Below are 27997 nucleotides of genomic sequence, written 5' to 3'. Positions count from 1 at the left end.
ATTAACATAATACTAGATTAAATTCTGTAATTAAAATATAGCTCACATAATAAACAGAACTCAGATAAACAGTTTTGCAAACACATTCTGACCCTTTGTGAGCATATGGTTCAACTAGTGGAGGAAAAAATGTTTGTATCTTCCAGAGAATAGTTTGAGATCTGTGAGTTTCAGCATGTATTAGGTATCAGTTGCCTGCGCCTTTGCCCCATCTGACTGCTAGCTCAGCTCAGCTCAAGTCCACTCTTCCTTAGATTACAGCAGACTGCAGGACTCTATCCATGAAAGCCTTCAGGTGTTGTTCAAGATCCTGGCCATCCAGAAGTCAGGGGAGTTAAACAGAATTGCTCTGGAGTGGGTGACCATCATGCATGGCCTGAGTGAGTGCAGGCCTCTAGCTGGGCTCATAGGTGGGACCTAACGGGAGATAACCCAGAAGGCTGAGGAGAGAGGTGCGGGTGGGGGAAGACAGAGTGAGCACCACTTTCAGAGCCATTTCTTGGGCTAAAGTGACCAGGTCTTTATTCACGTTGCAGGTTTTCTCTCCTTCGTGCAAGGTCCCGGGGTCCTACTAAGCAGTTTTTTTGGGGGTAGGGCATCCCAAGAGGACAGGAAGAGGCTGGTCCCTCTTGCAGAAGCTAGAACACTCGTCTCCTTCCATTGTTCCCCTGACTGCCCTCACAGGTGCCCTGCTGCAGGTGTGGGTGACTTTCCAGCAGAAGTGGATCTTCCTAAATAAAGTTCTGCATGAGATGAAGATCCAGTTTCCCAGTCCTGAGCTGGTAGGGAAGTGGGTGTGGCAGGGTGGACCAGTGCTGCTGAACAGCAGGGCTCTGGGTTGGAGTGGGGGCGCTGCCCTCACCCTTGCCCTCTCTGTCACCACAGAGCACCCGTTTCGAGGCCATGGATGCGCAGTATCGGACCCTGATGCAGATCTCTGTAGCTGACCCCCTGGTTCTGTCACTCATAGTGCCCAGTGCCAAGCGGAACCCTCTTTTCCAAGGCCAGCAGCTGCAACAACTGCTGCAGGAGGGTTCCATGGACCTGGAGGGCATCATCATGGCACTGGAGAGCGTGCTCTATGCCGTGCGCGCCCACTTCCCCCGCCTCTTCTTCCTCAGCGACAGTGAGCTCGTGGCCCTGCTGGCTGCCCCACTGGAGTCCTGTGAGGCCCAGCTGTGGGCACGACGCTGCTTTCCTCACGTGCATGCCGTGAGCTTCGAGTCCAGGGAAACTGCAAAAGACACGGATGACCCGGAGTCAAGCCCAAGCATACAGACTCAGGTGGAGGTGCTCGCGGTGTTCGGGGCGGGTGGGGAGGAGGTGAAGCTGCGGGGGTCCCTTCTTCTGCATCCCGATCTCCCCAAGTGGCTGGCTTCGCTGGAGGAGAGTCTGCGTTTGGCACTGGTGCACAATCTGCAGGACTGCGTGGCTGCCCGTCTTGCTCTGGGCCCGTCCCTAGACAAGGCCTTCAAGCAGGAAAACCACTTGCCCCAGGAAAGCCAGTTGCCCCCGAAGATGTATGTCCAGCACTGGCTGGACTTAGTCCAGGCCTTCCCGTGGCAGTGTGTGTTGGTGGCGGAGGAGGTGGCATGGCGGGCCGGCATGGAGGAGGCTCTGCTTGAAGGGAGGACCCTGGCCATGGTCCCCATGCATGTGCACAAGCTAGAGGTACTGGTGCATTTTCTCCGGGCCCAGAGGGCCTCTCAGGGTGAGCAGCCCCTGCCCTCTGTCCGCCAGACCAGCCTGCTCAGTGCCCTGCTGGTCATGGCGGTAACCCACCGGGACATAGCCCAGCTGCTGCAAGAGCACCAGGTCAGTGGACTGACAGACTTCCACTGGGTCCGCCAACTCAAGTATCACCTGGGTTCCCCTCACACCGCTCCCCAAAGCCCCCTGGAGGGTCTGAAGACTGTTGTGTCTACTGAGACCTTTCTGTCCCCAGCTGCATGCTGGATAGATGTGCTGGGTCGATCTTTCCTATACAATTATGAGTACCTGGGTCCCAGATTGGGGTCCCTACCCAGCCTGCTGCCTGAGCGGCCAGCCCTCGTGCTGTTATTAGCCCTGGAAGAGGTGGCCTGCGGGACCCTACTGGGCCCCAGTGGTGTGGGCAAGGCAGCCATAGTAAAGAGCCTGGCCCAGGCCCTGGGGCGCCAGCTGGTGGTGATGCCCTGCTTGCCCCAGATGGAGGCCCGCAGCCTGAGCAACTACCTGAATGGTGCCCTGCAGGGAGGTGCCTGGCTGCTGTTAGAAGCAGCTCAGCACTTGCCCCTTGGCTTGCTCTCTGCCCTGGGCCAGCGCTTGGCCAAACTGCGCCACCTCTATGCCCCGCTGTACCAGGAAGCTGCCCGAAGTACCAGCACCATCGACCCCACCCACCCCTGGCTCCTCGGCAGCAGCTTCTTTGAGAGACATCATGTGGACATGCGCCTTGGCTATGGCTGTCTCCTGACACTGCGGGCCCTGAGCCCTGCTGTGCCTGCCAACCTGCGCCAACTGCTGCGGCCCGTGGCGCTGACCCTGCCCAACCTGCAGCAAGTGGCAGAGCTCACCCTGCTGGGCGCAGGGATCCGGGATGCCTCCCGCACTGCGACCCGCCTATCCAAGTTCTTCTCCCTAGAGCGTGAGCTGGTGTCTGGGCCTCTGCCCTGCCGCCTGCCCCTCCTCAGGAAGGTGCTGGAAGACACGATACAGGCTCTGAACGTGACCAAGGAGGACCCTGAGTCTGAGCAGCCCCGCAGCCTAGCCACCATGGAGGAGGCCACCCTGCTGCGCACCCTGCTGCGCTCCCCACTGTTCAGCCTCTTGGAGGGGCCCCACCTGCAGGACCTCCAGAAGCTGCTCTGTGGGCTCTTTCCCACCGCCTCCCAGGTGCTGGCAGAGCCTGCGACCCCCAGGCTGAGGAAGTCACTTCTGGTGGAGGAGTTGCGGCAGGGAGGCCTGCATCCCAGCCCTGACATTTTGGGGTCCCTGGATCAACTGAGCCAGGCCCTGGGCCAGGCCTCAGGCATTTTGCTCCTGGGCCCGGCAGGCAGTGGCAAGACCACATGTTGGCACAGCTTATTTAAGATCCAGAATCGGCTGGCGGCCATGGAGGACCCCACAACCCAGAGCTGCCAGCCTGTGGAAATTACTCACCTGTATCCAGGCGTCCTCAGCCCTCAGGAGTTCCTGGGATGGCTGGAGGGCCCCTGCTGGCACAATGGTGTCTTCCCCAGGCTGCTGCGTGAAGCCAGTCGGTGTAGGACCGTGGGCCCAAGGGGGCAGGTACAGGAACCAGTGGGGATTCATCACTGGATAATATGTGATGGAGCTTCCAGTTCTTCCTGGCTGGACTCTATCACTTGCCTCCTAGGTGACCCCCCACAGCTTAGCCTCCCCAATGGTCAGCAAATAGCACGGCCCCCAGGTACTTTTCTTTTGATGGAAGTGGGAGATACCACAGGCATGTCCCCCACAGTAGTGGGCCGTTGTGCCCTGGTGTGGTGTCGGGGGGAGCAGACTTGGCAGGGTGTACTGAGCGTCTTGATGGCAGCCTTGCCCCGTGAGTACCGCCTGCAGCCCCAGACTGTCGCTGAGCTCAGCCACCTGGCTGAAGGGCTGGTGCCCGCAACGTTCCAGTTTCTCACCTGCCAAGGTGTTAGCTCTCTGCTGCAGGTACACGGACAGCGGGCCATTTGCCCAGGTGTGGCTGAAGTCACCAGCCTGGCCCGCATCTTGCGTTGTCTGCTCAACCCATACCTGCGCATAGATGAGGAGGAGAAGGCACACATCCCAGGTGAAGGCAAGGACTGATTTGAGAGCTATGTGGCCTTGAGGATAGTGGGGATATAAGCTGGAGCTTGTGGCCCAGGTTCTTAGGTGGACTCAGGTCTTGGGACTGAAAATGAGAAGTAATAGCCAACCTCTACTCTCTTTCCCACCCCATCCTCTTTTTTTTTCTACTGGGACTCCTTTCCTGGCCATGGTGACCTTCAGAGGACCTCAGCTATAGTGATTCAAAGTGTATAGTGGCTCGAAGCATCAAGGCCTCAAAAACCAGCTCTCTGCACCAGAACCAGATTGACAGTGATGCCGTGCCTAGTAAGCGCAGAGAGCACCTGCTGGCCATCAGCAGCTTTCTTTTTGCTGTGATCTGGGGCTTTGGAGCCCACCTTCCCTCCAGGTATCTACAGGGGTGGAGGGGGAGATGGAGAGGGCGGAAATGGAATGACCCATGGGTCTCCAAACCCTGGCACCATTGTTGGAGAAGGGTGGGGTGTGTGAGTATATGGAACTGAGTGTAATGGAACTGTTGTAACCATATGACACTCTCACCTGTATGTTCATTTGAGCAGGCTCTGGCCCCTCTATGACACCTTCCTGAGGGATTCTATTAGTTGCCTCTCCAACTACTCTGAGCTGCCACCCTCAGACTCGGTGTTTGATCTACATGTATGCCCCGAAGATGGGACACTGGCCCCCTTCACTGGCCAATACCTGGGCAGCCGCATCAAGGGAATTCAGGGCACCTTCTACCCTTCTCCCCAGGTGTGAGGACAGTGGGGCCGAAGCTGGGGTTGGGGCTCAAAGAGATATCCTGGGGTGTACATGTCCTCGGCATAGCTGAGGGCTGTCTGCTCCCATTCCTTGAAACGTTTTTAAAATCACAAGAATACATGAAGTGTTCTGCCAATACAGCTTTAATATAAGCCTCCTAAGACCTTTACTTTCAGCTAGATTACTGAGCTAACCAGGAGCTGCCACAGTAAGCCCTGCTCCTGTCCTGCAGACTGAACGGCTCTTGTACGTGGTGGACCTGCTTCTGTCAGAGGGACACCCAGTGCTGCTGGCTGGAGAGGCAGCAACAGGGAAGACCACCTTTGTGGAAGTGCTGGTGGAGCCACAGCACCCTTACACAAACAGCCCCATTCACCCCGCTGTCAGCACCGCCCACCTTCGCCTCCTGCTGAGCCGGGAGGTCCAGGGCCAATCACAAGCCAGCCCATGGACTGGGCGGCCCCCAGATTCTAAAGGTTCTCTCCTCTTCCTGCTGGAGGATCTGCACCTGGCTGCTTCCGGTGAGGAGTCGGGAGGGAAGGAGTCATCCTCCTTTCCCTTGACTGTAAAATCCTTAGCTATATTTATCGACTCTCAGACCAGACTTGAGTGTTCCATTCTTAACGTCTTCTCTTAATATCTTCAGTCTATATTTGCTCTCTGAATAATCTTGTCCCTTGCATCCCTTGCAGTATTGACCATATTGACATCTAGAGAACATTATATCCACTGACTGCAAAATGTACTTTTTTTTCAAGTGCACATGGAACACCCACCAAGTTAGACCTTATGCATAAAATTAGTCTCAACAAATTTCAAAGGATTAACTTTTACAGAATATTTTCTCTGACTGTAGCAATAAAAACCAGTAAGATACTAGAAATCCCCCAAATTTCGAAATTAAACAGCAGACTTCTAGATAACTCATGCATAAAAGAAGAAACTCAAAGGGAAATTAGAAACTATTTTGAACTGAATAATAATGAAAACACAACACATCAAAATTTGTGGAATGTAGCTAAAGCAGTGCTCAGAGAGTTTACAGCTTTAAATGCCTAATTAGAAAATAAGAAAAATTTGAAATCAGTGATCTATATTTTCAGCTCAAGAATCTAGGAAAAGAAGAGCAAGTTAAAACAATTAGAAGGAGATAAATAATAAAGATCAGACCAGCAATCAATGAAATAGAATGAAAAGCACAAACTATAGAAAATATCAGCAAAGCAAAAATTTAAAAAGATAAATGAATCCCCAAGTAACACAAATCAAGAAATAAAATAGGAAATATAAATTATCAATATCAGGAATGAAAGAGGTTTTATTTTAAAGATATTAAAAAGAATAACAAGGGAATATTGTAGAAAAACTTATAGTAATAAATTTAGTAATTCAGATAAAATGGATAGATGCCTTGAAAAACACACCTTATCAAAATCTGACTCAAGAAGAAAAAGAATAGCCCTATAGATCTATTAAAATTTTGAATTCATAATAATAAACATTCCCAGTCCTGGATGGTTATTACACAGTTCAATTATATCCAATATTTAAGGAAAAAATGGAAACCTACAGTTTTTCAGAAAATGGAGTAAATACTTTTCAACTCATTTGATAAGGCCATCAAACCCTAATACCAAGTTCTGAAAGATATTTCAAGAAAATAAATTATAGGCCATGATCTTTCATAAATGTAAATGCAAAACAAATCCTCATGAGATATTAAGTAAAATTCAGCAACACATTATCATCAAGTAGGGGTATATCTCAAGAATGCAAGTTGACTCAACATTAAAAAATCAATCGGTGTAATGCATGACATTAGAATAACAGAGAAAAGTATAAGATCATCCTAGTAGATAAAGAAAAAGCATTTGATAAAATTCAACACTATTTATGGTAACTCTCAGCAAACTAGGAATAGAAAGGAATTTTCTCAATTTGATGAAGGGCATCTATTGGAATCTATAGCTAATTACATACTTAATTGTGAAATAGTGAACATTTTTTCCATAAGATCAGTCACAAAGCAAGAGTGTCCACGCTCACTGCTTCTTTTCAATAGTGAACAGAGACTGCTATCAGTACAATAAGAGAAAGAAAGAAAAGCCTTTAAAATTAGAAAAGACGAAGTAATACTATCTCTACTAGAATATAACATGATTTACTGCATGGAGAGTCCTAAGGATCTACCAAAAGCAAAAACAAAGCTACAAAACTATCAGAACAAATAAGTGAATTTAGTAGGCTCACAGCATACAAAGTTAGTCTATTGAAATCATTATTATTTCTATATCCTAATGACAATCAGAAATAAAAAAATTAAGTATCATTTAAAATATCATGTAAAAGCTTAAAGTATTTAGGAATAAACTTAGTGAAAGATACACGCTGAAAACTGCTAAATACTGCTGAGATAAAAGAGAATTAAGTAAATGTAGAAATATATCATGTTCTTAGATGAGATGAGTCACCAGTGTTAAGGTGTTCATTCTGCCCAAATTGATCTACAAATTCAGTGCAGTCCCAGTCTAAACTAGGAAGTCTGTTTTTTATTTTTTTTATTTTTTAGAAACTGACAGACTCTTTCTGAGACTTATATGGAAATGCGAAAGACCTAGAAGAGCCAAAACAACTTTGAAAAATAAGAAAGTTGGAAGGCTTAAACTAGTGATTTTAAGACTTACTGTACACCGTTACAGTAATCAAGTAATAAATACCAATATCGGTATAAGGGCATGGATACAGCCTAATGGAACAGAATCATGAATCTGATATGTGGTCATTTATGGTCATTTGATTTTCAACAAGTGTTCCAAGATAATTCACTGGGGGAAAGTATAATTCTTGGGGTAGAAACAGCTGTATGTATGTGTGAGGAAAAAAAAAAAGAATCTTGAATCCTACCTCACAACATTCACAAAAATCAATTATAAATAGATTATAGACAAGTATAAAAATTAAAACTATAAATCTTAAAAAATATTGAAGAAAAATCTATGTGAACTTGGCTAGAAGCAATGATTTCTTAAGATACAACTATATTTCACCAAAATTTAAAACCTATCCCCTTCAAGAGACACTTATGAAAATGAAAAAAAAAAAAATCCATAGAAAAAATTCAAGATACTTATATCTAACAAAGCTCTTGTACCTTGAAAACATAAAAAAGCTCTTACAACTCAGTAAGAAAAATTCCATTTAAAAAATGGACAAAAGACTTTGAATAGACACTTTACAAAATAAAAATAATGAATGATGAATAGCACATGAAAATGTGTTTGATACGGTTATGCATTAGTGAAATCCAAATGTAAAACCTGTGAGACAGTACTTCATACCTACTAGAAAGATTCTAAGTAGAAAGACTGATAGTAATTGTGAAATGTGGAGCAACTGAAACCCTCACGCTTTGCTGGTAGGAGCAAATGATACAACTGTAGGGAAAAAAAAAAAGTGTGACAGTTTCTTCCCTGTTAAATGTATGTTTACTATATGACCCAGCAGTTCTGCTCACAGGTATTTACCGAAGCGAAATGAAAGCACGTGTATGTTCTCAAATAAACTTGCACATGTATGTTCATAGCAGCATTATTCTGAATAGTCAAAACCTCCAAACAGCATAAAAGTCCATCGGTGTCAGTGGATCCACAAACTGTGATAGTTTCATAATGGAATATCACTCAGCAATGAAACAGAACAAGTTACTGATACACGCAAAATATGGAGGAATCTCAGAATCACGCTGAGTGAAAGAGGCCAGACGTGGTAAACCACGTACTGTACGAACCCCTTTGTATGAAGTTCTAGAATAGGCAAAGCTAATCCATAATGATAGACATCAGATCAGATAGAAATTCCTGGGACAGTGTGACGGGGATTAACTGCAGCGGGGCAGGAGGAAACTTTCTGGGCTGATGAAAGTGTCCTAAATGTCACTGGGGTGGGGGTTACACGGACATATACATTTGTCAGAACTCACTGAACTATCTACAATGTGTACATTTTATTTTATAGAAATAACTTCTCAATAAAGTTGACTTTATAAAAGCCTGCATGAGATATAACTCCATTATCTTTGACTGTGGTGACTGCACTTTTCCCTCTACTGTGGTCAGTCAGGTTTCCAAACCTTTCTGTTCACTAACCTTCAGTTAATGAATATGTAATTGGTCTTAGAGGTAGGATTCGGGGAAGAAGAAAAAAAAAAAAAACACTCACTTCTAGGGAGAGAGAACAATGTACTCAGACATGACCCAGTCCGAACACCCCAGATGCATAGATTTCCTCAGAACCCCATGTGTGCCAGGAGCAGACCCACAGAGGCAGGGCGAGGAGGAGCAGGGTGACACTGTCGTTCGGCCTCACGTAGATTTTCTCTGTTCATGGCCCCCAGACCCAGAGAAGAGCTGTCAGCCACTGTTGGAGACTCTGCGTCAGGCCATAGATGGCACTGTGTATACCCACGGCACCTTGGAGCTGCAGACGCTGCAGCCTGGAGTCAACTTCCTGGCCACTGCCACAGTGCCAGGCTTCTGCGAGCGGCCGCTGTGCCCGCGCCTCTCTCGGCTCTTCACAGTGCTGGCCCTGGGCAGCGTGACCCAGGCCACGTTGCTGAGCAGGCACATGCCCAGCATGCAGGCCTGGCTCGAGCGCTTCCCCTCTGTGGAACGGGAGAGTGTTCTAGCAAGAGCCCTTGTTCGGGCCTCATTGGAGGCCTGGGAGGCAGTGGGTAACTGCTTTATGCCCTCACCCCTCCGCCCACACTACCGCTTCTCCATGCACTCTGTGAGCCAGCTTCTGGGAAGCCTGCAGCTGCTGCCCAACAGGGTGGGCTCCCGGGGTTTTGTGGACTGTCTCAACCATCAAGAGCACCTGCGCCGGGTGTCCGGCTTACGTGGCACACGCCTGATGATCATGATGGCCACGCGTAACATCGTGCGCCTCTGGTTGCATGAGGCACAGAGAACATTTTGTGATCGGCTGGACAGCCCCAAGGAACGCTCCTTCTGTGCCAGACTGCTCCTAGAGGTAGCTCAGAATGTCTTCTGCTGTGGGCCGGCACCCCAGAGCCTGGGCAAGGGTTATGAGGAGGAGGAGGAGGAAGAGAAGGTGCCCGAAGTGGAATCCGAAGGGGAGCTGGCTCAGTGGGAGGACCTGAGCAACAGCGGGAGTGAGACGGAGGAGGAGGAGGCCCCGTATGACCTTCCGGTCACCACAGGCTCACCGAGCAATGATTCAGCACCACCCGCAGCACCAGTAAGGAAGATGACCATGGGAAACGTGAGTCAGAAGACAACCCAGGAGGAAGGCACAAGGACCTCCAGCTACAGACTCCAGCCGAATAAATCTAAGAACTTGTGTCAGAAGGCGGCCCAAGAAGACACGGGCTCGCCCTTGTTGCTCCCAATGCTGCTACTGCGGCCCCAGGAGAGGCCCTCGGACCTGGTTTTCAGTCAGGAGCTGATACTAGAGTCCAACTCTGAGAGCTCCAGCTTGTACCTGGAACGCCAGTGGGTGAGCCTGGAGGAGCAGCTGGCCACCTCAGCCGCTCAGCTGCGGCTGAGCCCCCACCTTGCCCGGTGCCACTCGATGGCCCAGCACGTGGCCCGCCTGGTCCGGGTGTTGGCCAGGCCCCAGCAGCATGGCCTCCTGCTCGCAGGGGCTCAGGGGACTGGGCGCTGTACTGCCATCACTCTGGCTGCCGGCATTTGTCAGACCCGCCTCTTCCGTCTGCCGTGTGGATCAGAGGAGGCCATTCTCCAGTGTCTAAGGGAGGTCAGCTGGCATGCTGGCACGTTAGGCCAGCCGGTGGCCCTGCTGGTGCCCAAGGGTGTGGATCTTACTACCTTTCACCGCCTGCTGGCCCTGGCAACCTCAGGCAGTTTTCCTGGCCTGTACACAGAGGCAGATCTGGAAAACACTGAAGGACAGCTCCCCAGGGATAGCGTTAGTGTCAAGCAGAACATCAAGAAGGAAATTCTGTGGCAGAGGTGAGGCCAAGACCCCCAAGCCAGGGGTCGATCTGCTCTGGCTCCGCCCTGGCTGAAGGCCAAAAGCCCCCACAAAACTTAAGGGTCCTGAGGGGGCACAGAAGAGCAGGGTTGAGGGGTCGGGTTGGGAAGGGGACCAGGATGGGCAGACGGGGATGGAGAGGACGGCATCAGAGCTCCGGCCCCACAGGTTCTGCCAGCAGGTGCGGAGCCACCTGCACGTGTTCATCCTGATGGGAGATGACCAGGCCCACAAACAGCTACCCTCCACCCTTTTCCTGAGGCTCCTTCAACTGGCCATTGCCTGCACTGACCGCTATGAACCCTGGGACCAAGATTCCCTGGTCGCTGTGGCCCAGCATCACCTGAAGGGTGCTCAGAGCCCACCCCTTGATAACGGTGAGACCTCGTTACCTGTCCTCACACCTCATCTAGACCAGGTTTTAAAGAGGACTGTTACTTGGGTCAGTCTCTCTCTAGAACCTGGTTGAGCCTCCCTTCACCTTTTCTGCCCTCCTTCCTGAGCGAGGAGAGAGGGTCCTTTTCCTTTCTTCCCCTACAAGCTCACAAGTCCAGGCTAAAGCCATGCCTGTTGCAGATTCCTTGAGGTTCCCAGACATCCAGGCCTCAGTTCCCAGCATGGCCAAAGCCATGGCTCTCATCCACCTTTCGGCTGCCAGCTACCAAGGGCACCTGTGTCCTGAATTGCCACTCGTCACCCCCAAGACCTTCCTGGACTTCCTGGACACCTTCGTACTGCAGCGGCAATGGATGACCCTACACATTAAGAACAGGGCCCAGCGGTGAGTGACCCCCGTTCCCTCCCCTGTATCTCCTTCCACTCCCTCAGGTCCACTCACTGGCACACGGTGTCTTCAGGATACAGGATGCCCTGGAAAATCTGAAGATGCTGATTGAGAAGCACAGTGCCCACACCACCCTGGTCTTCAACTTGGAGGAGCAGCTGAAAGGCTCCCATAAGGTAAGGGGGAGAAGAGTTTGAGGCATGAACAGTAGGTCAAAGCAGGAGCCCAAACAATGACTTTGCAGAAACCAACCAGACTGAACCTTAGTTCTGGTCTCCTGAGAGCTCCCCTTCCCCCAGGGCCTGTTTCTAATCCCTGCTGCCTCTTCCTCTAGAGCTCAGGCTCAAAGTTCCCTGTGGCACATCTGGGATCAGGTTGATTCCTCTAAATGCATGAAACCCAAGTGTCTGCTTCTGGTCGTCCCTAGTACCTTGACTGTGTGAAGTTCAGTATGCTCCCCAAGCTCTGCAGAGATTCCCATTGGGGATAGGGCAGGATTACATGCTCATGGTCCCCTCTCACTTTAATCCTTTTCTCCTGGATTCTCTATTGCTCACTGCTGGTTGGCACACCTCCTGTAGCTGCCCTCTCTTCCCATACCCCTTTGTTCCTGCAGCGTGTCCTTCCACAATACACCAAATATACAAATTTATACACTCTATATACAAAAATGTACACTGTTAGGTACGGTGGGGAAATGCAGATGGGTGATGGCAGTGGGGGCAATTTACATTCTAGAACAGAACCAGAAATAGGTTTAAATTGTTCACTAGATCTCAGTGTCTTGTTTTCGTTACCTCCCTCTACAGGGCATTTCCTAGTGACAGAGTTTTCTCTCCCTGTCCCATCTCCCCAGCACTGCTCCCAATGCTGTTCAGTCACCCTATTTTTCCTTTAGAGCTTCCCAAAGGCAATGCTCATGTAACAAGAGATTTTTTTCCCAGTCCTTACTCTAATTCCTGTTGCTTTCTTATACAGAACAATTTTCTTCTTTGAATAAACAAACCGCTCATACCTAGCTAAAATTGGTAGCAGTGGCATCATTACATGTTCTGTAGTCAAACACTCTTAGTTAAAAATGCTTTCCTAAAATAGACATTTTTTTGGTTTTGTTTCATTTTTAAAAAGAGGAATTCTGATATTGCATTTTTCCCCCCTTTCCTGCTTACACAAAACGTTGATGAAGGTTCAGGAGTAACTACAGTGAGATAGTTACTAGTGATCAGTCCACAAGTAGATACTATGACTTGCTTTCTCCTGGGGTTTCAGGTCTTGCAGCTCCCCATGCCTAACCCTCCTCTTCTGATGGGTTAGGGCTATCCTTTGGCGTTGCACAGCCCCAGGGGCATGGCTTACATAGTATCTACATACGTGGTTTTCACTGTGTCCTGTGGAGTCATCATAGTACTGTTGCCCTCCTACCATTCACCATGGAGGATCACTAGCTTAGATTAAAAATTAAGACTCGGTTGAGATGGAAAAAATTAAGAAGCTCATTGATGAATGGGAGTCCTCTTTCCCATGATTCCCAAATTCCAGTGTTCTGTCTCGGGTCTTGCTTTTCCCCCAAATGATTAATACCAGGGATTTTTGATATAGTTTAGGGGAGCTATTATTCTCTGATCCTTGGATCAGAACATAAGAAGCCCAAAAGCTGGATAAGAGATGTTCATAATCTCAGGGGCATTCACTTAACAGCCATAACTGTGTGTACTTGTTTCAGAGTTGCCCACCGCAGGAGATGCCCTCCACTTAGTCACTTAAACTGAACCCGGGAGTCATCTTGGACCCCTCCATCTCTTTTCCCTTTCATATTCAGTTGGTTCATTTATTTATGACTGTGCTCAGCAAGGCTTAATTGAATTCCGTATGTTTTGTGTGAGCACTCATCAATACTTTTGTGCATGTCTGCATCTACGCTGGCTTCTTCCCTCGTGGCTCAGTTGGTAAAGAATCCACCTGCAATGCAGGAGACGTTTATGTTTACATCTAGGTAGATAGAATTCTCACCTCCACTTTTCTAAGGAGGCCATTCTTTCTTCCATTTTACAGATGAAAAAACTCAGATCCAGAGAGGTTAGGATGAGGATTAAATGAGGCCTTTACATGTAAAGTACTTCAAAGTGCTGGCACATAGCAAAAGCCCAATAAATGTCATCATGTATTGATAGTAGATGGCCTCTTAATAAAGATAAGGCACTCTCCTTGTCCTTCATGGTGCCTAGTTTGCTGGAAGATATAGGCTCATGCAAGTCATTATAAAACAATGCATTATGACAGAGCAAGTCCAGGATGCTCTGAAGTATCAAGAAAGACTTCCTAAAATTGTATAAGTCTTATGTTGAATTGGTTCATAGTGCTTTTCAGGTATACTGTATCCTTATACTTCTCTGTATATTTATTCTATTAATTTTTGAGAGCTTGATGTTGAACTCCAACTAAAAATCTTAATTTATCTACTTGAAAAATAATTGAAATATATAGTAAAACTATATGTACCATTGTTCTGTATTTTCCAAGTTTCTGGTAAATGTGTTATCATCTTTTCATAATTAAAAAAAATTAAAAAGAAGTAAAAAAAAAAAAGAAAACTTCCTAGAGAGAGCATAGTATCACGCTGTGTAGCACGGAGGCATTGGTAAGCACCAAAAGCATTCCTTAAATATGTAAACACAGGAATGAAGTACATCAAGGTTGATAACCTGAAGGTCAGGTGAGATTTGGTATGAAAGAGGGGGTGGGAAGAATGTCGCAGGCTGAAGTAACAGCAAGTGCAAAGGCCCAGAGGCAAGAGTGTGTGTGCCTGGTTGGAGGAACTGAAAGTCAGGAATGGCTGGAGAGCACATTGCTGGGAGAGCAAAAGCAAATGAGGTTGGAAGGATGAACAGAAGCCTCCTGGTCACAGAGGTATTGTAAACCAAATGCAACAGTAGCGAGTGTAAAGAGAGATGATGATATGATATTTGCCTTTGAGAGAACCAAATAGGCTTGCAGTATGAAAAGCAGATTAGAGGCGGGGGAGTAGGGTTAGGAAGCTGGTGCAGAAGGTCAGGAGGGAGAGAGCAGGGGTGTGAGTGATGGTTTGGGGGGTGGAAGTAGACATGAGGGACGTATTGGAGATAAAACAGAAAAGCCTTGCTTGAAGATGGGCTTGATTTTGGGGACTAGAAGAGGTGGAGTCAGGGTAACCATCAGGTTTCTTCCTTGGGAAACTTGGATGTATTTTGCTGCAGATCTCTGAGAAAAGAATGCATGAAGAGATGAATAAGATTGTAAGAGATCTGAGGAGCCATAGCCAATACATTCATTTCTGGATATGTGGAGTCTGAGGGGTCTGAGAGACACTGAAAAGGAAATTCCCACTAAGCAGATGGATATGGAGGTGTGGGTCTTGGGGAAGAATCTGGCTAGATATAAGGATTTGGAGTTGTTAAAATAGAAGTGATAATCAGAGCCATGAGTTTAGAGAGGTACACAGAAAGATGATAAGATAAGGGGGCCCTGAAAACTTTTTGAGACATATTTAAGGGATAGCAGAGGAAGAGAATGAGGAAGAGCAGCCACAGAAGCCACAGAAGAGCATGGTCTCATGAAAGCCAAGGGAGGAGAACGTTGCAACAGGGAGGAGCTTCTGTGACAAACGCCACTAGCGGGTCAAGTAAGATAGAGTGTCACCCAGTGGCTAAGCATGCAGGCTTTGGATTCAGATCACCTAGGCCTGTATGGTAGGTCAGAAGCACCCAAGCCACTCAGTGAGGCTGCCTGACTAGATGTATAACTCACAGACTGGGGAATGACAGTTTCAGAGCTCAGCACGTATCTGTAGCCTACTTGGAGTTCAACTTGGTCACCTTAACAGTCAACTTGGTCATACAACTGTCAAGAGTATGCCTGAGTCCAAGCCCATGTGGGGTCTTTCTTTGGAGTAGTCCCACCTGGCCCAAGATCTGGAGCTGCAGAGCCTAAACTCTGTTCACAGAGCCTTGGCAGACTGAATCACCAGCTAGACCAAAGCAAGATTCTGTACAAGTGGCAGCTGATAGAGTGTCAGCAGCAGGAGAACCTCATTGAGAACCTGACCAAGCAGCGGGATGCCCTGCGGGCTCAGTATGAGGCTTTCCTAGAGCAGGTGAGCTCTTCCCACCACCTGCCCTGCGCTGATCCCCTCTCAGAAGGGGACAACCTCTCCTAGGATGCCCAGAGGAGAGGATGGGTTGGCTTGTCATGGAGTCTCCTGGGGCAAAGGTAATAGGATGGCTGGGGGTGTGGTCCCTTGGAGACCCTAGGAGAAGATGGTCCCTCCTGGAAATACCTTGAAGGAAGACAGGACATTCTGGGAGCTCTCTTCAACTGCACGTCTCTCCTTGTTTAGATGGGCAAGGCATTTCTGGGGCCCCTGAGCCAGCTGCAAGTGGCTGACTTTGAGGAGATACGAAGCTATCGAGCACCACCAGAGTCTGTGGTCCAGGTGACCGATGCTCTGTGTGACCTCTTCCACCGTGAAACAGGCTGGGCCAGTGCCAAGCAGCTGCTATGCTCTGAGGATTTTTATCAGGTAAGAAACGTGGGGCTCCACGGAGGAGGAGAAATGCGGGCATGAAGCGGCAACTTGGCAGAGCGAGGCTGTTGGGGCAAGGTCAGAGCATCCATGTCTTCCCCCACCCCTCTTAACACACACTCCCCCAGGAGCTGGTGTTCTTCCCCAAGGAGAAGATGACAGACGCAGAGATGATCAAGTTAAACCTGGCTCTGAAAGCTCCAGGCATGAGCGATGCAGACTTGCGGGCAGTGAGCATACCTATAGCAAGCCTGGCAGCCTGGCTCTGGGCCGTTCTGTGCTACGGGCTGGCACAGCGCCGAGGACTGCCCACGGGCCTGCTGCTGCGGCAGGTGGAGGCAACACTGGCTCGGGAGCAGGCCCGCCTGGGCCAGTACCAGTTCCAGGCCCAGGAGCTTCTAGAGCACAGTTTGGCCCTGTCCAAGAATCTGGAAAATGCCCAAACTTCCCACAAGCATGTGGTTGAGAATCTGGGGCAGGCTCAGTGTGGCAAACATCACAAGTGGCCGGTTGAGGCTGCCCTGCTCACGCCTATGCATTCCTGGACTACGGAGCTCCAGGTAACCAGCTCCATCTAGACTGCTCCCTAAAGCTCATTTCTGCACCGAAGACCACCCCTCTGCCCCTCCCCGTGCCCCCACCGCCTCCCTCTGTCCCACTCTGCCCTCCTTGCCATGCTTTCCCCCACACCCTGCCTCGCTCCCTCTCCACCAGACCCTCCCCGCCGGCCTACACACTCTCTGGTCTTCCCTTCCACACCAGAAGTTGAAGAGTCACTCCTCCACGGTGCTCGGAGATGCCCTCTTGTGTTCAGCTGCCATCAACTACCTGGGTCCCTTCCCACCAGTGCGACGCCAAGAGCTGTTGGACAAGTGGCTGGCTCTCTGCAGGGGTTGTCAGGAGCCGCTGGGCCCAGATGATGTGGCACAGGCCCTGAAGCAGATGCAGAAATCTGTCGCCACGTTGCCAAAGAACCCCCTGCTCTCCATACGCTCTCCCTTCAGCCTTGTGTCCTTGCTGAGCTCCGAATCTGAACAGTTCCAGTGGGACCGAGACATGAAGCCCCAGGCAAAGTCAGCCCGCCTGGCAGCGCTGCTTTTGCGAAGCCGCACTCACTACTTCAGTTGCCGTTGGCCCCTGCTGCTTGACCCCGGCAACGAGGCCCTCATCTGGCTGAAGCCGCTGCCTTTGGAAGAGGCTGGACGCTTGGCCACCGGTCCCACCAATGGCACAGGTAAATCCAGGGATAATAAACACAACACTTCTTGGTATCTGAGCTGCTCAACACTCTCAGCCACATGCACTCTTCCCTTTCACAATGAAGACACTAAATATTCATGGCCAAGGTATCCCAGATTTCTTTTTTTTTTTTTCCCCAGATTTCTTTAGCCAATATGATATTAATAAATCAGGTCACATGTATATTTTTGGGCCCATACTGCAATGATTGTGAATCTATGTGGCTGATCATAATCTTCCACTTCCTGGTCTGCTCAGCACTGTTAGAACCTTGACTCAGAGCTTTCCTATTCAAATTTATCAGGAGTTCTGGGGAAATATTTCCATTGGTTCTGCTTGGATCAGGGACCCATTTGGGTAGAGCATCAGAAGGAGCATTTTCTAGGGGAAGGAAGGAAGAGTGTTTATTTCCCAGAAGAAGGGGCTGAGGGTTGTACTGGTAAAAATAATAGATTTCTAGAACAGAAGGTGTATAATAAAGTGGTCTGTAACCAGAGCTCTATAAGCAGACTGCTGCTGCTGTTGCTGCTGCTAAGTTGCTTCAGTCATGTCCGACTCTGTGCGACCCCATAGACAGCAGCCCACCAGGCTTCCCCGTCCCTGGGATTCTCCAGGCAAGAACACTGGAGTGGGTTGCCATTTCCTTCTCCAATGCATGAAACTAAAAACTACCTGGGTCAAATATTTGCATTTTGCCAGCTGTGTGACCTAAGGCAAGGTATTTAATTTCTCTAAAGCCTAAGTTTAAAAAATATTAAAAAGCAGAGACATTACTTTGCCAACAAAGGTCCATCTAGTCAAGGCTATGATTTTTCCAGTAGTCATGTATGGATGTGAGAGCTGGACTATAAAGAAAGCTGAGCACCAAAGAATTGATGCTTTTGAACTGTGGTGTTGGAGAAGATTCTTGAGAGCCCCTTGGAGATCCAGCCAGTCCATCCTAAAGGAGATCAGTCCCGAGTGCTCATTGGAAGGACTGATGTTGAAGCTGAAACTCCAATACTTTGGCCACCTGATGCAAAGAGCTGACCCCTGATGTTAGGAAAGGTTGAAGGCAGGAAGAGAAGGGGATGACAGAGGATGAGATGGTTGGATGGCATCACTGACTCAATGGAGATGAGTTTGGGTAAACTCTGGGAGTTGGTGATGGACAGGGAAGCCTGGCGTGCTGCAGTCCATGGGGTCGCAAAGGGTCGGACATGACTTGAGCGACAGAACTGAACTGAAAGCCTAAGTTTGTTTGCCAATAAAATCAGGGTCTTATAGCCATCTCATAAAGTGTTGTGAGAATTAAGATAATTCACAAAAAAAGAGTTCACACAGTGCTTAATGTATAATAAGTTCTCAAAAACATTAGTCATTATTTGCTGTGGTTGCTATTTAGTCGCTGAGTCGTGTCTGACTCTTGGTGACACCATGGACTACAGCATGCCAGGCTTCCCTGTTCTTCACTATCTCTCAGAGTTGGCGCAAATTCATGTCCATTGAGTTAGCAGTCATTACTACCACCAGTGTCTTACTGCTATCAATATTACTGTCCATCCCTTGGCTGTCCAGTATATGACTTTCTGTTGTGCCCATACACCATTACAAAAACATCCACTATACAGCTAGCACACGTGTAGCTATAAATTAATTTACCCCCTCTCTAATAAGAGACACCCTAGCTGCTATATCCAATTCTGAGTCCTGAAACTCTGAATAATCTCTTGATCAGGTCTGGATACGGCTTTTCATGGTGGTTCTGTAAACTATCCTAGATTAAGTGAATCTCACCTTAAGAATACACCTGATAAGCAAAGAGAAGCAAAATCAAATCAACTATAATAAACTTCTGTTTAGAAACTTGGAAAGGGCAAGACATACACATTATATTGGTCTCTAGCAGATACTGTGCAATGCCAGACAGAAGGTAAAAGATTAGCATCATTTCACTGGCTAATTGAATTCATTGGAGTGAGTTCCTGGACAACCAGTTCAGCTGCCCTGAGTTCTGATAAATAGTATAATTTTCCTTGCCCATTGTCCCCCGGAAGTATCTGTGAGAGGAAGGTCAAGCAAGAGTACCGTGTTGGTAGCCGTTATACCATAAATGTCCACTTCCTATTGGAATGGGTATGGGGGCTTAGGATGTACTGTAAAATTAAGCAAACACTTATTACCAGATGGGGGAATTTCAGGCTAATCTCCTAAAATCTCTTAGCTTTTCTCCTCCAGATTTCATTTGTAAAGACTCTATTAACTGATGCCAGAACTCTTGATATATTCTCCTTGTTGAATTAAAGCCCCAACTTCTGGCTTCTGTCTCTTAACATTGGTTCTGGGGACTCCACCAATTCCACTAAGCCTTACTGTAACTGTCATGCATCTAAACCTTGGCCCTCACCTCAGGGCTGTATTAAGAAAATAGTATTGGGGGGAGCTTAGGCTGACTGGCCATGCAATGCAGCCCCTACTTGGAAGTATATGGATCAAAAGGGGGAGAGAGACTACTCTTGTCAGGCAGGGAATGCAGGGAGAGAAGTGCTTGTGATGAACCTGGAGGCATCCCTGATTTTCCAATAGCCTGTGATTTCCTATTCCATGTGATATGATGTACAGAATCATTTTTTAGAAGTCAGCAAGGTGCATGAGTACCTGATCATGTGTGATCTAACACTGCTTGATATGAGAAGAAAGGAATTCCCTTTAAGTTCTTTCTGGAGATTGTTTCACTAAGAAGAGGTGTAGCCAGCTTGCTCCAGCATCTACTACTAAGTCCACTAAAGTTCAGTGAGCACAGGGGCCAAGTCCCATGAGATAAGCCAGCTTTTTAGCTACACATAGCCTAGCCACCTTACCAGTAAGGAAAAGAAAAATCTTCACTGCTGCTTACTACCTGTAACAAAAATCCCACTCACCATGGCTTAAACAAATGGACTTATTTTATTGGATAAGTCCTTCTTATCCAATAAAAAGGACCAGGATAAGCAGGTATAGGGCTTCAGTGTTGCCTCCAAGCACTCAGAATCTTCCAGCTTTCTGACCTATGACCCTTGGTATAGTCATTTATCACATTGTAGTGGGTTGGATGGTGTCCACCCAAAGATATACCCTCATCCTAACCTCCAGAACCTATGAATATGATCTTTTTTGGAAAAGGAGTCTTTGTAGATATAATTAAGGGTTTGCAATGAGACCATCCTAGATTTCAAGGGTTGGCCGAAATCCAGTCATAAGTGTCCTTATAAGAGACAGAAGATAAGGCATAGGTACACAGAGGAAGGCCACGTGAAGGGAAAGACAGTGGAGTTATGTAGCCACAAGCCAAGGAACTCCTAGAACCACCAGAAGCTGGAAGAGGCAAGAAAGAAATCTTCCTTAAAGCCTTCAGAAGGAGTGCAATCTTGCCAACACCTTGATTTTGGATTTCTGGTCTCAAGGCCACTAAGAGAATAAATTTCTATTGTTTTAAAGCCACTATATTTGCTATCAAATGCTACTATCCCTCCAAGCATCATGTCAGAGGTGCTCCTAGCCAGTATCTGTCCCTTTTCATCAGAAAAATAAAAAATCTTCCAGAAATCTGGATAGCCAGATGCACAAATAGCACATATCACTTATATGTGGAATCTAAAAAAAAAAAGATACAAATGAATTTATTTATAAAATAGACATATTTATAGAAAATAAAGTTATGGTTACTAAAGGGAAAGAAGAGGTAGGATAAATTAGGAGTTTGGAATTAGCAGATATTAATGTATGCTACTATAGATACAATAGATAAACAACAAGGACTACTTATAGCACAGGGAACTATATTCAATATTTTGTAATAACCCATAATGGAGAAAATCTGAAAAAGAATACACACATATATATTTGAATCATTTTGCTGTATACCTGAAACTAATGGCACTATAAACCAACTGTACTTCAGTAAAACAAACAAACAAAAAAAACCAAACAAAACCCATAAAATGGTAAGCCTGGAAGAACACCCAAGTCCCAGTTGAGCAGTGCAACCCATGATTTTAGTCTCAATTTTAGCCCAGTATAACTCTGAGCAGAGCGTCTGGTCAGATTTCTAACCTACTAAACTGAGAGATAATAAATGTGTGTTGCTTTTAGCTGTTAAGTTTGTGATAATTTGTTAAGCAATAGGAAACAAACACATCAAATTGTGGGTCTGGCAACCTCTACTTGCCCATTTCTTAAACACTTAATTTTTTAAAAACTTATGCTTAAATTTCCCAACATAAAACAAAACACTATTGATCTTTTCCAGCTCCTGCAGTAGAGGAGGCAAAAGGGAAGGGGAGTGCAGATAGCTGTTGGTTGACCAACAACCCAGGTCCACAGCACTGCCCATGTGCTGGCCAAGGCCACAGTTTATGGACTTTCTTTCACAAATCGATACTTCCAGGCCCTGATCTCTATGCTAGCGGTGATTCGTATAGTTGTTAGTGACAGAATTAGCTCAGGCAAAAAGGGAAGTGCACTGACTCTTCTAGCCAACCCACAGAAAGGCAGAGATGGAGCTAGTTTCAGGGGTGACGAGAACCCCTCCCTGGAATTTTATAGTTACCGAGAGCTGCCCTCTACCGGGTGCTTGCCAGGTGCCAGCGGAGTGCTCTCTGTGCATTGTTTCACGTCATCTTCACAGGAACGCTACGTGGTGTTAGTAATGCACTAATATCAACCCATTTTGCAGATGAGGAAACTGAGTCTTAGAGAGCTTAAGTGACTTTCCTAAGGTGTCTTCCTGCAGACCAGACCTTCCTTCATGAGCTGGAGTCCTTGGGTGAATAGGGCTCCCCAGGGAAGAACACCTCTTCATCTTCCTGCCACAGGGAAGGGCTTTAAGAGACATAAAAAAGAGTCTAAAGAGGAGAACATGGAAGATGAAGATGATGATAGTGATGAGTGTGATAAAGCAAAGGAGCAGAAGGCAGAAGAAAAGAGAATCAAGGAGACGAAGGAGGAAAAGGAAGGGCAGCAGGAGCAAGAGGAGAAAGAACAGCAGGATGAGGCGGAAACTCAGTCCCCACCCCCTCCGGACCTCCAAGTCTTCTCAGGTGCCAGCCCAGAGCTGGGGCCTCAGCTCCAGGAGGCAGCTGCCCGTGGTGAGAACGCATGCCCTCCGCCCAAGGTCTCCTGTGTCCTCCCCTACTCAGTGGCCCCACAGGCCTCTCAACCCCCAGTCTGACCTCCACCCTTACCTTCACCCCAGGCACTAATCCTCTGGAAGAACCCTGGGTTGGCGCCAGACTTAGTGCATGGGGCACCCAGGTGCTGACATGGCGGGTAAGGTGTCCTTGTCTCTCCTGCACAGGCCTGCCCGTGCTACTGACCAACATGGAGCTGGGCCTAGATTGCCCAGAATTGCAATGGCTACTTCAGCGGGAACAGCTGAGCCCAGCCCGGGTGCAGCCTGGCTTCTGCCTCTATCTGAGTACTACTGTCCCCCTCAGTGCCTTGGAAAAAGGTGAGGCCCAGTGGGTGAGTTGCCAGCACAGCTTTGTGGACACACCAGGGCCCGAGCTTCACTCAGTCTGACCTAGAGCGGGCTCAGGACCATAGCCAGTAGCCACACTCCCTGGGCCCCTCACCCCTGGCTCTGCCAAAGGGAAGGGGTTAAGCATTTCTCTTGTGTGACTCCAAGTGCTAGGCTGTGAATTGCTGAAGGGGCTGAATGTGCTGGACCTGGGTGTGAACACGGAAATCCTAGAAGAACGGATGCTGAGGGAAATCTTGTGCACAGAGCGTCCTGAGCTTGAGACCCACTGGTGGGACCTGACTGTCAGATTCCTGGACTCCTGGGAAGCTGCAGAGGTTGTTGAGGTGCTTGGAGATTCAGTCTGTGGGTTGGGATGGGCTCCGGTATGGGGGTGGAGATGAATGTCACTGAGCGGGGAACTACATGAAGAAGGACCAGATCCATGCAATAAGTGACTGTTTGTAGGAGCGGCTGCTGACGATGCTACTGCTCCAGGGCCCATGGCGTCAGAGACCAGCCAAGTTCCTGCGAGACGTGGTGAGGGCCCAGGTGGAGCTGTGTCAGCTGCATGCCCATTTAGAGGACCTAGAAGAGCTGAGGCTGAAGGAGGTGGCAGTGTGGGCACCCTATCGGCGTGTGGTCTGGCATGGCATGACCATCATAAAGGCTCTTAGCTCACTGCAGAACCTACTACCACTTTTCCATATGAGTCCAGAGGATTGTCTGGCTGCCACCAAGCGGGCTCTGAACAGCATAAAGGGTGAGATTCACCGGCGGGAGGAAGTAACCTGCCGTCTGCTGCAGCTGAAGAGACAGCTGACCCACCAGCTACTAGGCAGCACTGTGGCTACACTGGGCCTGACCCGAGTACCCTTGGTGGGTGTCTTGGGTGCTTTGGCTCTGTTGCGAGTGGCAAGGAAAGCGCCGGAGCTGGAGAGGCTGGCCCTCTGGCCTGGACTGGCAGTCTCTCCCAGCACAGGCTATGAAAAACCAGTCCCAGGTGTGGCTCGACCGGCCTGGCTAGGGCTGAGAACCTGGCACGAATGTGAGATGTTAGAGGTGCTGCCCCCATTTGCTGGGCTGTGTGCATCCCTGGCAGGCCATGCCAGTGTTTGGCAGGCTTACCTCTCTCTATCATCCAGTGTGCTGGGCCCTGCACCAGGGCCGGGGGCTCAACCACTGAGCCTCCTCCAGAAGCTGATCCTGTGGCGTGTGCTGCGACCTGAGTGCCTGGTCAGCACCCTGGCAACCTTCACCACCAGCCTTCTGGGCAGGCCCCTGGATGAAAACCTGAGTGCCCACACCATCCCCTTTGAACACACTCAGGCTACTCAGCCCATACTGATCTTGTTGCCACCACCCGGTCATCCCACTGCCACCCTGCATCACCTGACCATTATCCAGAAGCTGGCTGCCAGACATAAGCAGGTTTGAGCCTAGCCTCTGGGCCACTAGGGCTGGGGTGGGTGGTAGGCCCACCCCACCCCCAACATTCTCATGGATCTTTCTAGATTACTCAGGGACTTTCTGGGTCATCTGTGGCATTACTTTGGCTCCTTTGGGTCATCCTAGGATCTCTTTGAGTTACTCTGCCATTTTGTTGTTTGTTTCCAGGGGAAGAAGCATCTGAAGGTGATAGCTCTGGGCTCTGAAACCTGGGACCCAGTCTCCATCATGATCAGCTCTCTCCACAAGGCTATGCTCAGGGGGGAATGGCTGGTGCTGGAGAACTGTCATCTTATGCCTCACTGGCCAAAAGAGCTGCTGCAGCCCTTGCTGGGACTGTTGGATGGAGCCAAGGGTGGGTTTGCTGTCTAGAGATGGCTTCTAGGACTTTATCCTGCACTTGGGCCTGAGCTTGAACTTGGGTCTCATGGTGTATCCCCTCATCCCCTTTGTATGACCCCTTAGCCTCAAGTCTGATCCCTATCCAGCAATTGATCTCAGCCCTATGTCTGACCCCCAGAGGTCTCGGACCTGGAGTTAGAACTGCTTTTTGCTCAACAAGCAAATGGGAATGTGGCTGCTGTCCACAGGGATTTCCGTCTTTGGCTTACTGTGTCTGCAGAAGCTACTGCTTCCTTACCAGGTGAGGAAGGAGCTTCCCCATAGGCTCTTGGATTGGAGCCCAGAGGGCAACTGCACTGTGCTGACTCAGCACTTTCCTTCCTCCCCAGCCGTGCTCACTCAGCACTCCATGCCTGTTTTTTGGGACCAGTCCCTGGAGCTGGGCCATGTCCTGGTCGATAGTGTGGACCTAGTCCAGCAAGGACTCTCTGTGCAACCCCCAAGCAGGGTGCTGCCTCTGCTTCTCCTGCATGGCCTCCTGCTACACCGGCAGCTCTACGGAATGAAGCTGCAGGCTCACAGGGGGCACTGGTGAGGGACCCCCACCCATCCTGCTCGGTCAGTCGCTCAGCAAACACTGAATATTTTTCACATGCTGGGATTCATCTCTGGGGAGCTCCAAAATATGAGGGCAAGGGGAAGTCAAGGAAGGCTTCTCCAAGGACTTTGGAATCTTGCTTTGAGTTGAGTCCTGACAGCAGAGGCAGATCAGGAGGAGATGAGGCCTTTCTGAGCAGAGGGAACTAAGCTTAGCAGGAGAGAGAAGGCTTTAGTGTGGCTGAGGTAGACATGCTGGGGGTCAGTGGGGAGAGGAAAGGCTTGTGGGACTGATCGGATCCTGAGGACAGTGGGAAGCCACTAAAGGGCTTTCAATAGAAGAAACATGATCCCATTCGTTTGTTGGAAAGATCAGTCTGGCAGCAGTGTGGAGAACGGACCAGATGGGGTGGGCTGGAGGCAAGCAGAATAGTTTTGGGAGGCTCTGGCAGTATCGAGAAATGAGATCATGGGGTGAGGAAGAAGGAAGAGTCAAGGATGGGTCTCAGATTTCAGCGCTGGACAACTGGGTGGCTGGTGTGGGGGGAAATGATGATTTCAGTTGAAAGGAAATTTGAGGTGCCAAGTGGCAATGACTAGCCTCATGGGTCTGGAGCTCAGGAGAGAAGTTTGGGCTGGAGAGAAAGACGTGAAAATCCTCAGCATATAAACAGTTTTGAAACCCAACTTCCTGCTCTCCATTCTCAGGAGTCAAGCAACCCTGACCCACGTCCTGCAGATCCAAGACCAGCTGTGGGCCAGCCTTAGCAATCCTAGTGTTGCCATGAGGGAGCTGGCCGGTGAGGCTCCTCCTGCCCCCCATGGAGTCACCAGCCCCCAGGAGAGCCCAGAAGGGAGTGAGCTGGGGGAGCACTGAGATGGGACATAGTCTACTACTTCGGTTTGGGAGGTGGTGGAAATGGGAGGGACTGAAACTGAGGGGCTCTGACCTCACCCTCAGCTGCGGTTTTCTATGGGGGTCCTGTGGGAGATGACAAGGACAGGGAGGTCCTGATTAGCCTCACGCGAGCCTGCTTGAGCTCCAGCAGCGGGAATGGAGCCCCGCCACACACACCTCAGTATCTGCTGGCCACTCTGATGCCCAGCCCAGGTGAGCTGCGGTCAGGTATCTGTGTTGGGGCGGGTAGCAGCAGAGTAATGCCACCTTGCTCAAGGGAATATAACAGAGGTACCAACAAAGGTATAGAAAGGAGGATATTGACATAGTTATGGGATAATGATGGGTTCAAGTTTCAGAGGAAGGCCTACTCCTTGTGTCTGGGGTGGAAAGAGATGGTCTTATCTCTCACCTCTCCTCTCCAACCCCTAAGAACTAAAGGAGCTGGATGCTCTGGAGGAGTGCAAGGCTCAGATGCACCTACTGCCCACACCGCCTGAACCCCGGATCTGCGGACTGAGTGCTGGCTCCCAGACCTGGCTGTTGCGACGCCAGAGCCGCGCCATTCTGAGTGCGCTGCAGCGGTGTTCACCTACTTGGGTGCCCGCGGCCCGCGGGACCTCGCGGCGTGCTGAAAGGCGGCTGCGGCAACGCCTAGCGCAAGCCAAGCGGAGACTGGAGTCACTGCAGGCTCAGCTGACCGAGACCACGCGCCAAGAGGAGTCTGGCGTGGGGTTCGGGGAGCTGGGGCTGAGTGCGCCGCTGCCGCTGGAGGGCTTCCTCAAGACGGAGGTGCTGGAACTGAGCCAGCTGGTGGGCGCGCTGCAGGGGGATCTGGACTGCCTGCTGCAGCAGCTGAAGGGCGCGCCCCCGTGTGCTGCCCGGCGCTGTGCCGCGGTGGCTCAGGCTCTCTGGACTGGCCGCCTACCCGCGCCTTGGCGACCCCACGCGCCTGCCGGGCCGCAGCCGCCTTGGCACTGGCTGCGACAGCTGTCGCGCCGTGGGCAGCTGTTGCTCCGCTACTTGGGTGTGGGGACCCAAGTACCAGAGCGCATCTTTCACCTGTCAGCCTTTTGCCACCCGCGCCGCCTGCTGCTGTCCCTGCGTTGGGAAGCTACCTTTGCTGTGGTCGCCCCGACCAATTTCCTAGCTTGCCAAGCCTCCAGCTCCTGTCAACTCCCCCACAAACGCCAGGAGCTGATCAGTCCTCTGCACTTCCAGGTAACTTCGTGCTACCCCTTCGTTTCCAGTTGCGCCCCTTCAAATCCCTGGTTACACCTCGCAGTGTAGCTAAGCCCCTCACCTTAGCTCCTCTTGGTTCTACTTCCTCAGTAGCTCACCTGCTTCTCTGATCCGACTCCACCGGGACCCCTTAGTTTCTTAGCCTTGCCTGACCAGTTTCTGGCGCCCCCAGGTGGCAAACGACCCACATCCCACGGTTCCAGAGATGGGGCTGCTGCTGATTGGACTGCAGCTTCACAATGCCAAGTGGGACCCAGTAGCAGGGGCCTTGCAGGACAGCTCCTCCAGTCAACCCAGCCCTCTGCCTCCCGTCAGCGTCAGTGCCCAGGTCCCAGGGGCCAATGACCTGCCACCCCGAGGCGGCCTGGCAGTGTATTCCTGTCCTGTGTACTTGGAAGGGCCCCTGGGCACCACTAGGCTACACAGGAGGAAGGTCCTGATGCACCTGCCCCTGCCCACCAAGCTCAGCCCCGCCACCTGCATCCAAAGGAGAGTCCACGTGTGCAGCCCTCCGTTGTCCTGAGCCCTCAGCCAAAATAAAGTTGGACTGATTTGATGAAACATTTCTGAGACTTATAAGGGATGTAGATGTGTGCACCCAGACAAAGGGACACACTGAGGGGAAAACAGTGTGTACATCTGAGAAACGGGAGGTCTGTTCACACTGAAGGTAGAAGAGGGTGTGTGCCTGGCACTTGGGGAGAGGCGAGTGTGGGCACACTGTGGGGACATGGGCCTGGGGTTAGTCCTGTCTCCAAGGGGCTAGGCAGATCTCAGGACGGCTAACGCATAGCACTTTGAATCCCTGCCCAGCTCACAACTGTGCTCTCAGCTCTGTGCTGAACCCACAAGCGGTAT

At 49.7% G+C, this 27997-nt stretch overlaps 1 protein-coding gene across 1 annotated transcript in view; it reads left to right on the top strand.

The window, feature by feature from the left end:
* DNHD1 (dynein heavy chain domain 1) overlaps positions 1-27662 on the top strand; it is a 69757-nt gene extending 42095 nt beyond the window's left edge. The window contains 25 exon segments of the mRNA XM_040257638.1: positions 255-380; positions 685-782; positions 886-3781; positions 3982-4168; positions 4341-4533; positions 4775-5063; positions 8936-10532; positions 10723-10941; positions 11141-11335; positions 11412-11514; positions 15318-15467; positions 15711-15893; positions 16025-16456; positions 16659-17130; positions 21968-22240; positions 22450-22602; positions 22780-22958; positions 23080-24042; positions 24229-24415; positions 24581-24703; positions 24792-24993; positions 25708-25799; positions 25961-26110; positions 26331-27118; positions 27312-27662. Of these exon segments, the coding sequence (XP_040113572.1) occupies positions 255-380; positions 685-782; positions 886-3781; positions 3982-4168; positions 4341-4533; positions 4775-5063; positions 8936-10532; positions 10723-10941; positions 11141-11335; positions 11412-11514; positions 15318-15467; positions 15711-15893; positions 16025-16456; positions 16659-17130; positions 21968-22240; positions 22450-22602; positions 22780-22958; positions 23080-24042; positions 24229-24415; positions 24581-24703; positions 24792-24993; positions 25708-25799; positions 25961-26110; positions 26331-27118; positions 27312-27662 (10601 nt within the window).
* The last annotated feature ends 335 nt before the right edge of the window (positions 27663-27997 follow it).

Source organism: Oryx dammah, unplaced genomic scaffold, assembly GCF_014754425.2.
Source record: "Oryx dammah isolate SB20612 unplaced genomic scaffold, SCBI_Odam_1.1 HiC_scaffold_17, whole genome shotgun sequence".
NCBI classification, from domain to species: Eukaryota; Metazoa; Chordata; class Mammalia; order Artiodactyla; family Bovidae; genus Oryx; species Oryx dammah.
This window is presented reverse-complemented; position numbering and strand designations above follow the sequence as displayed.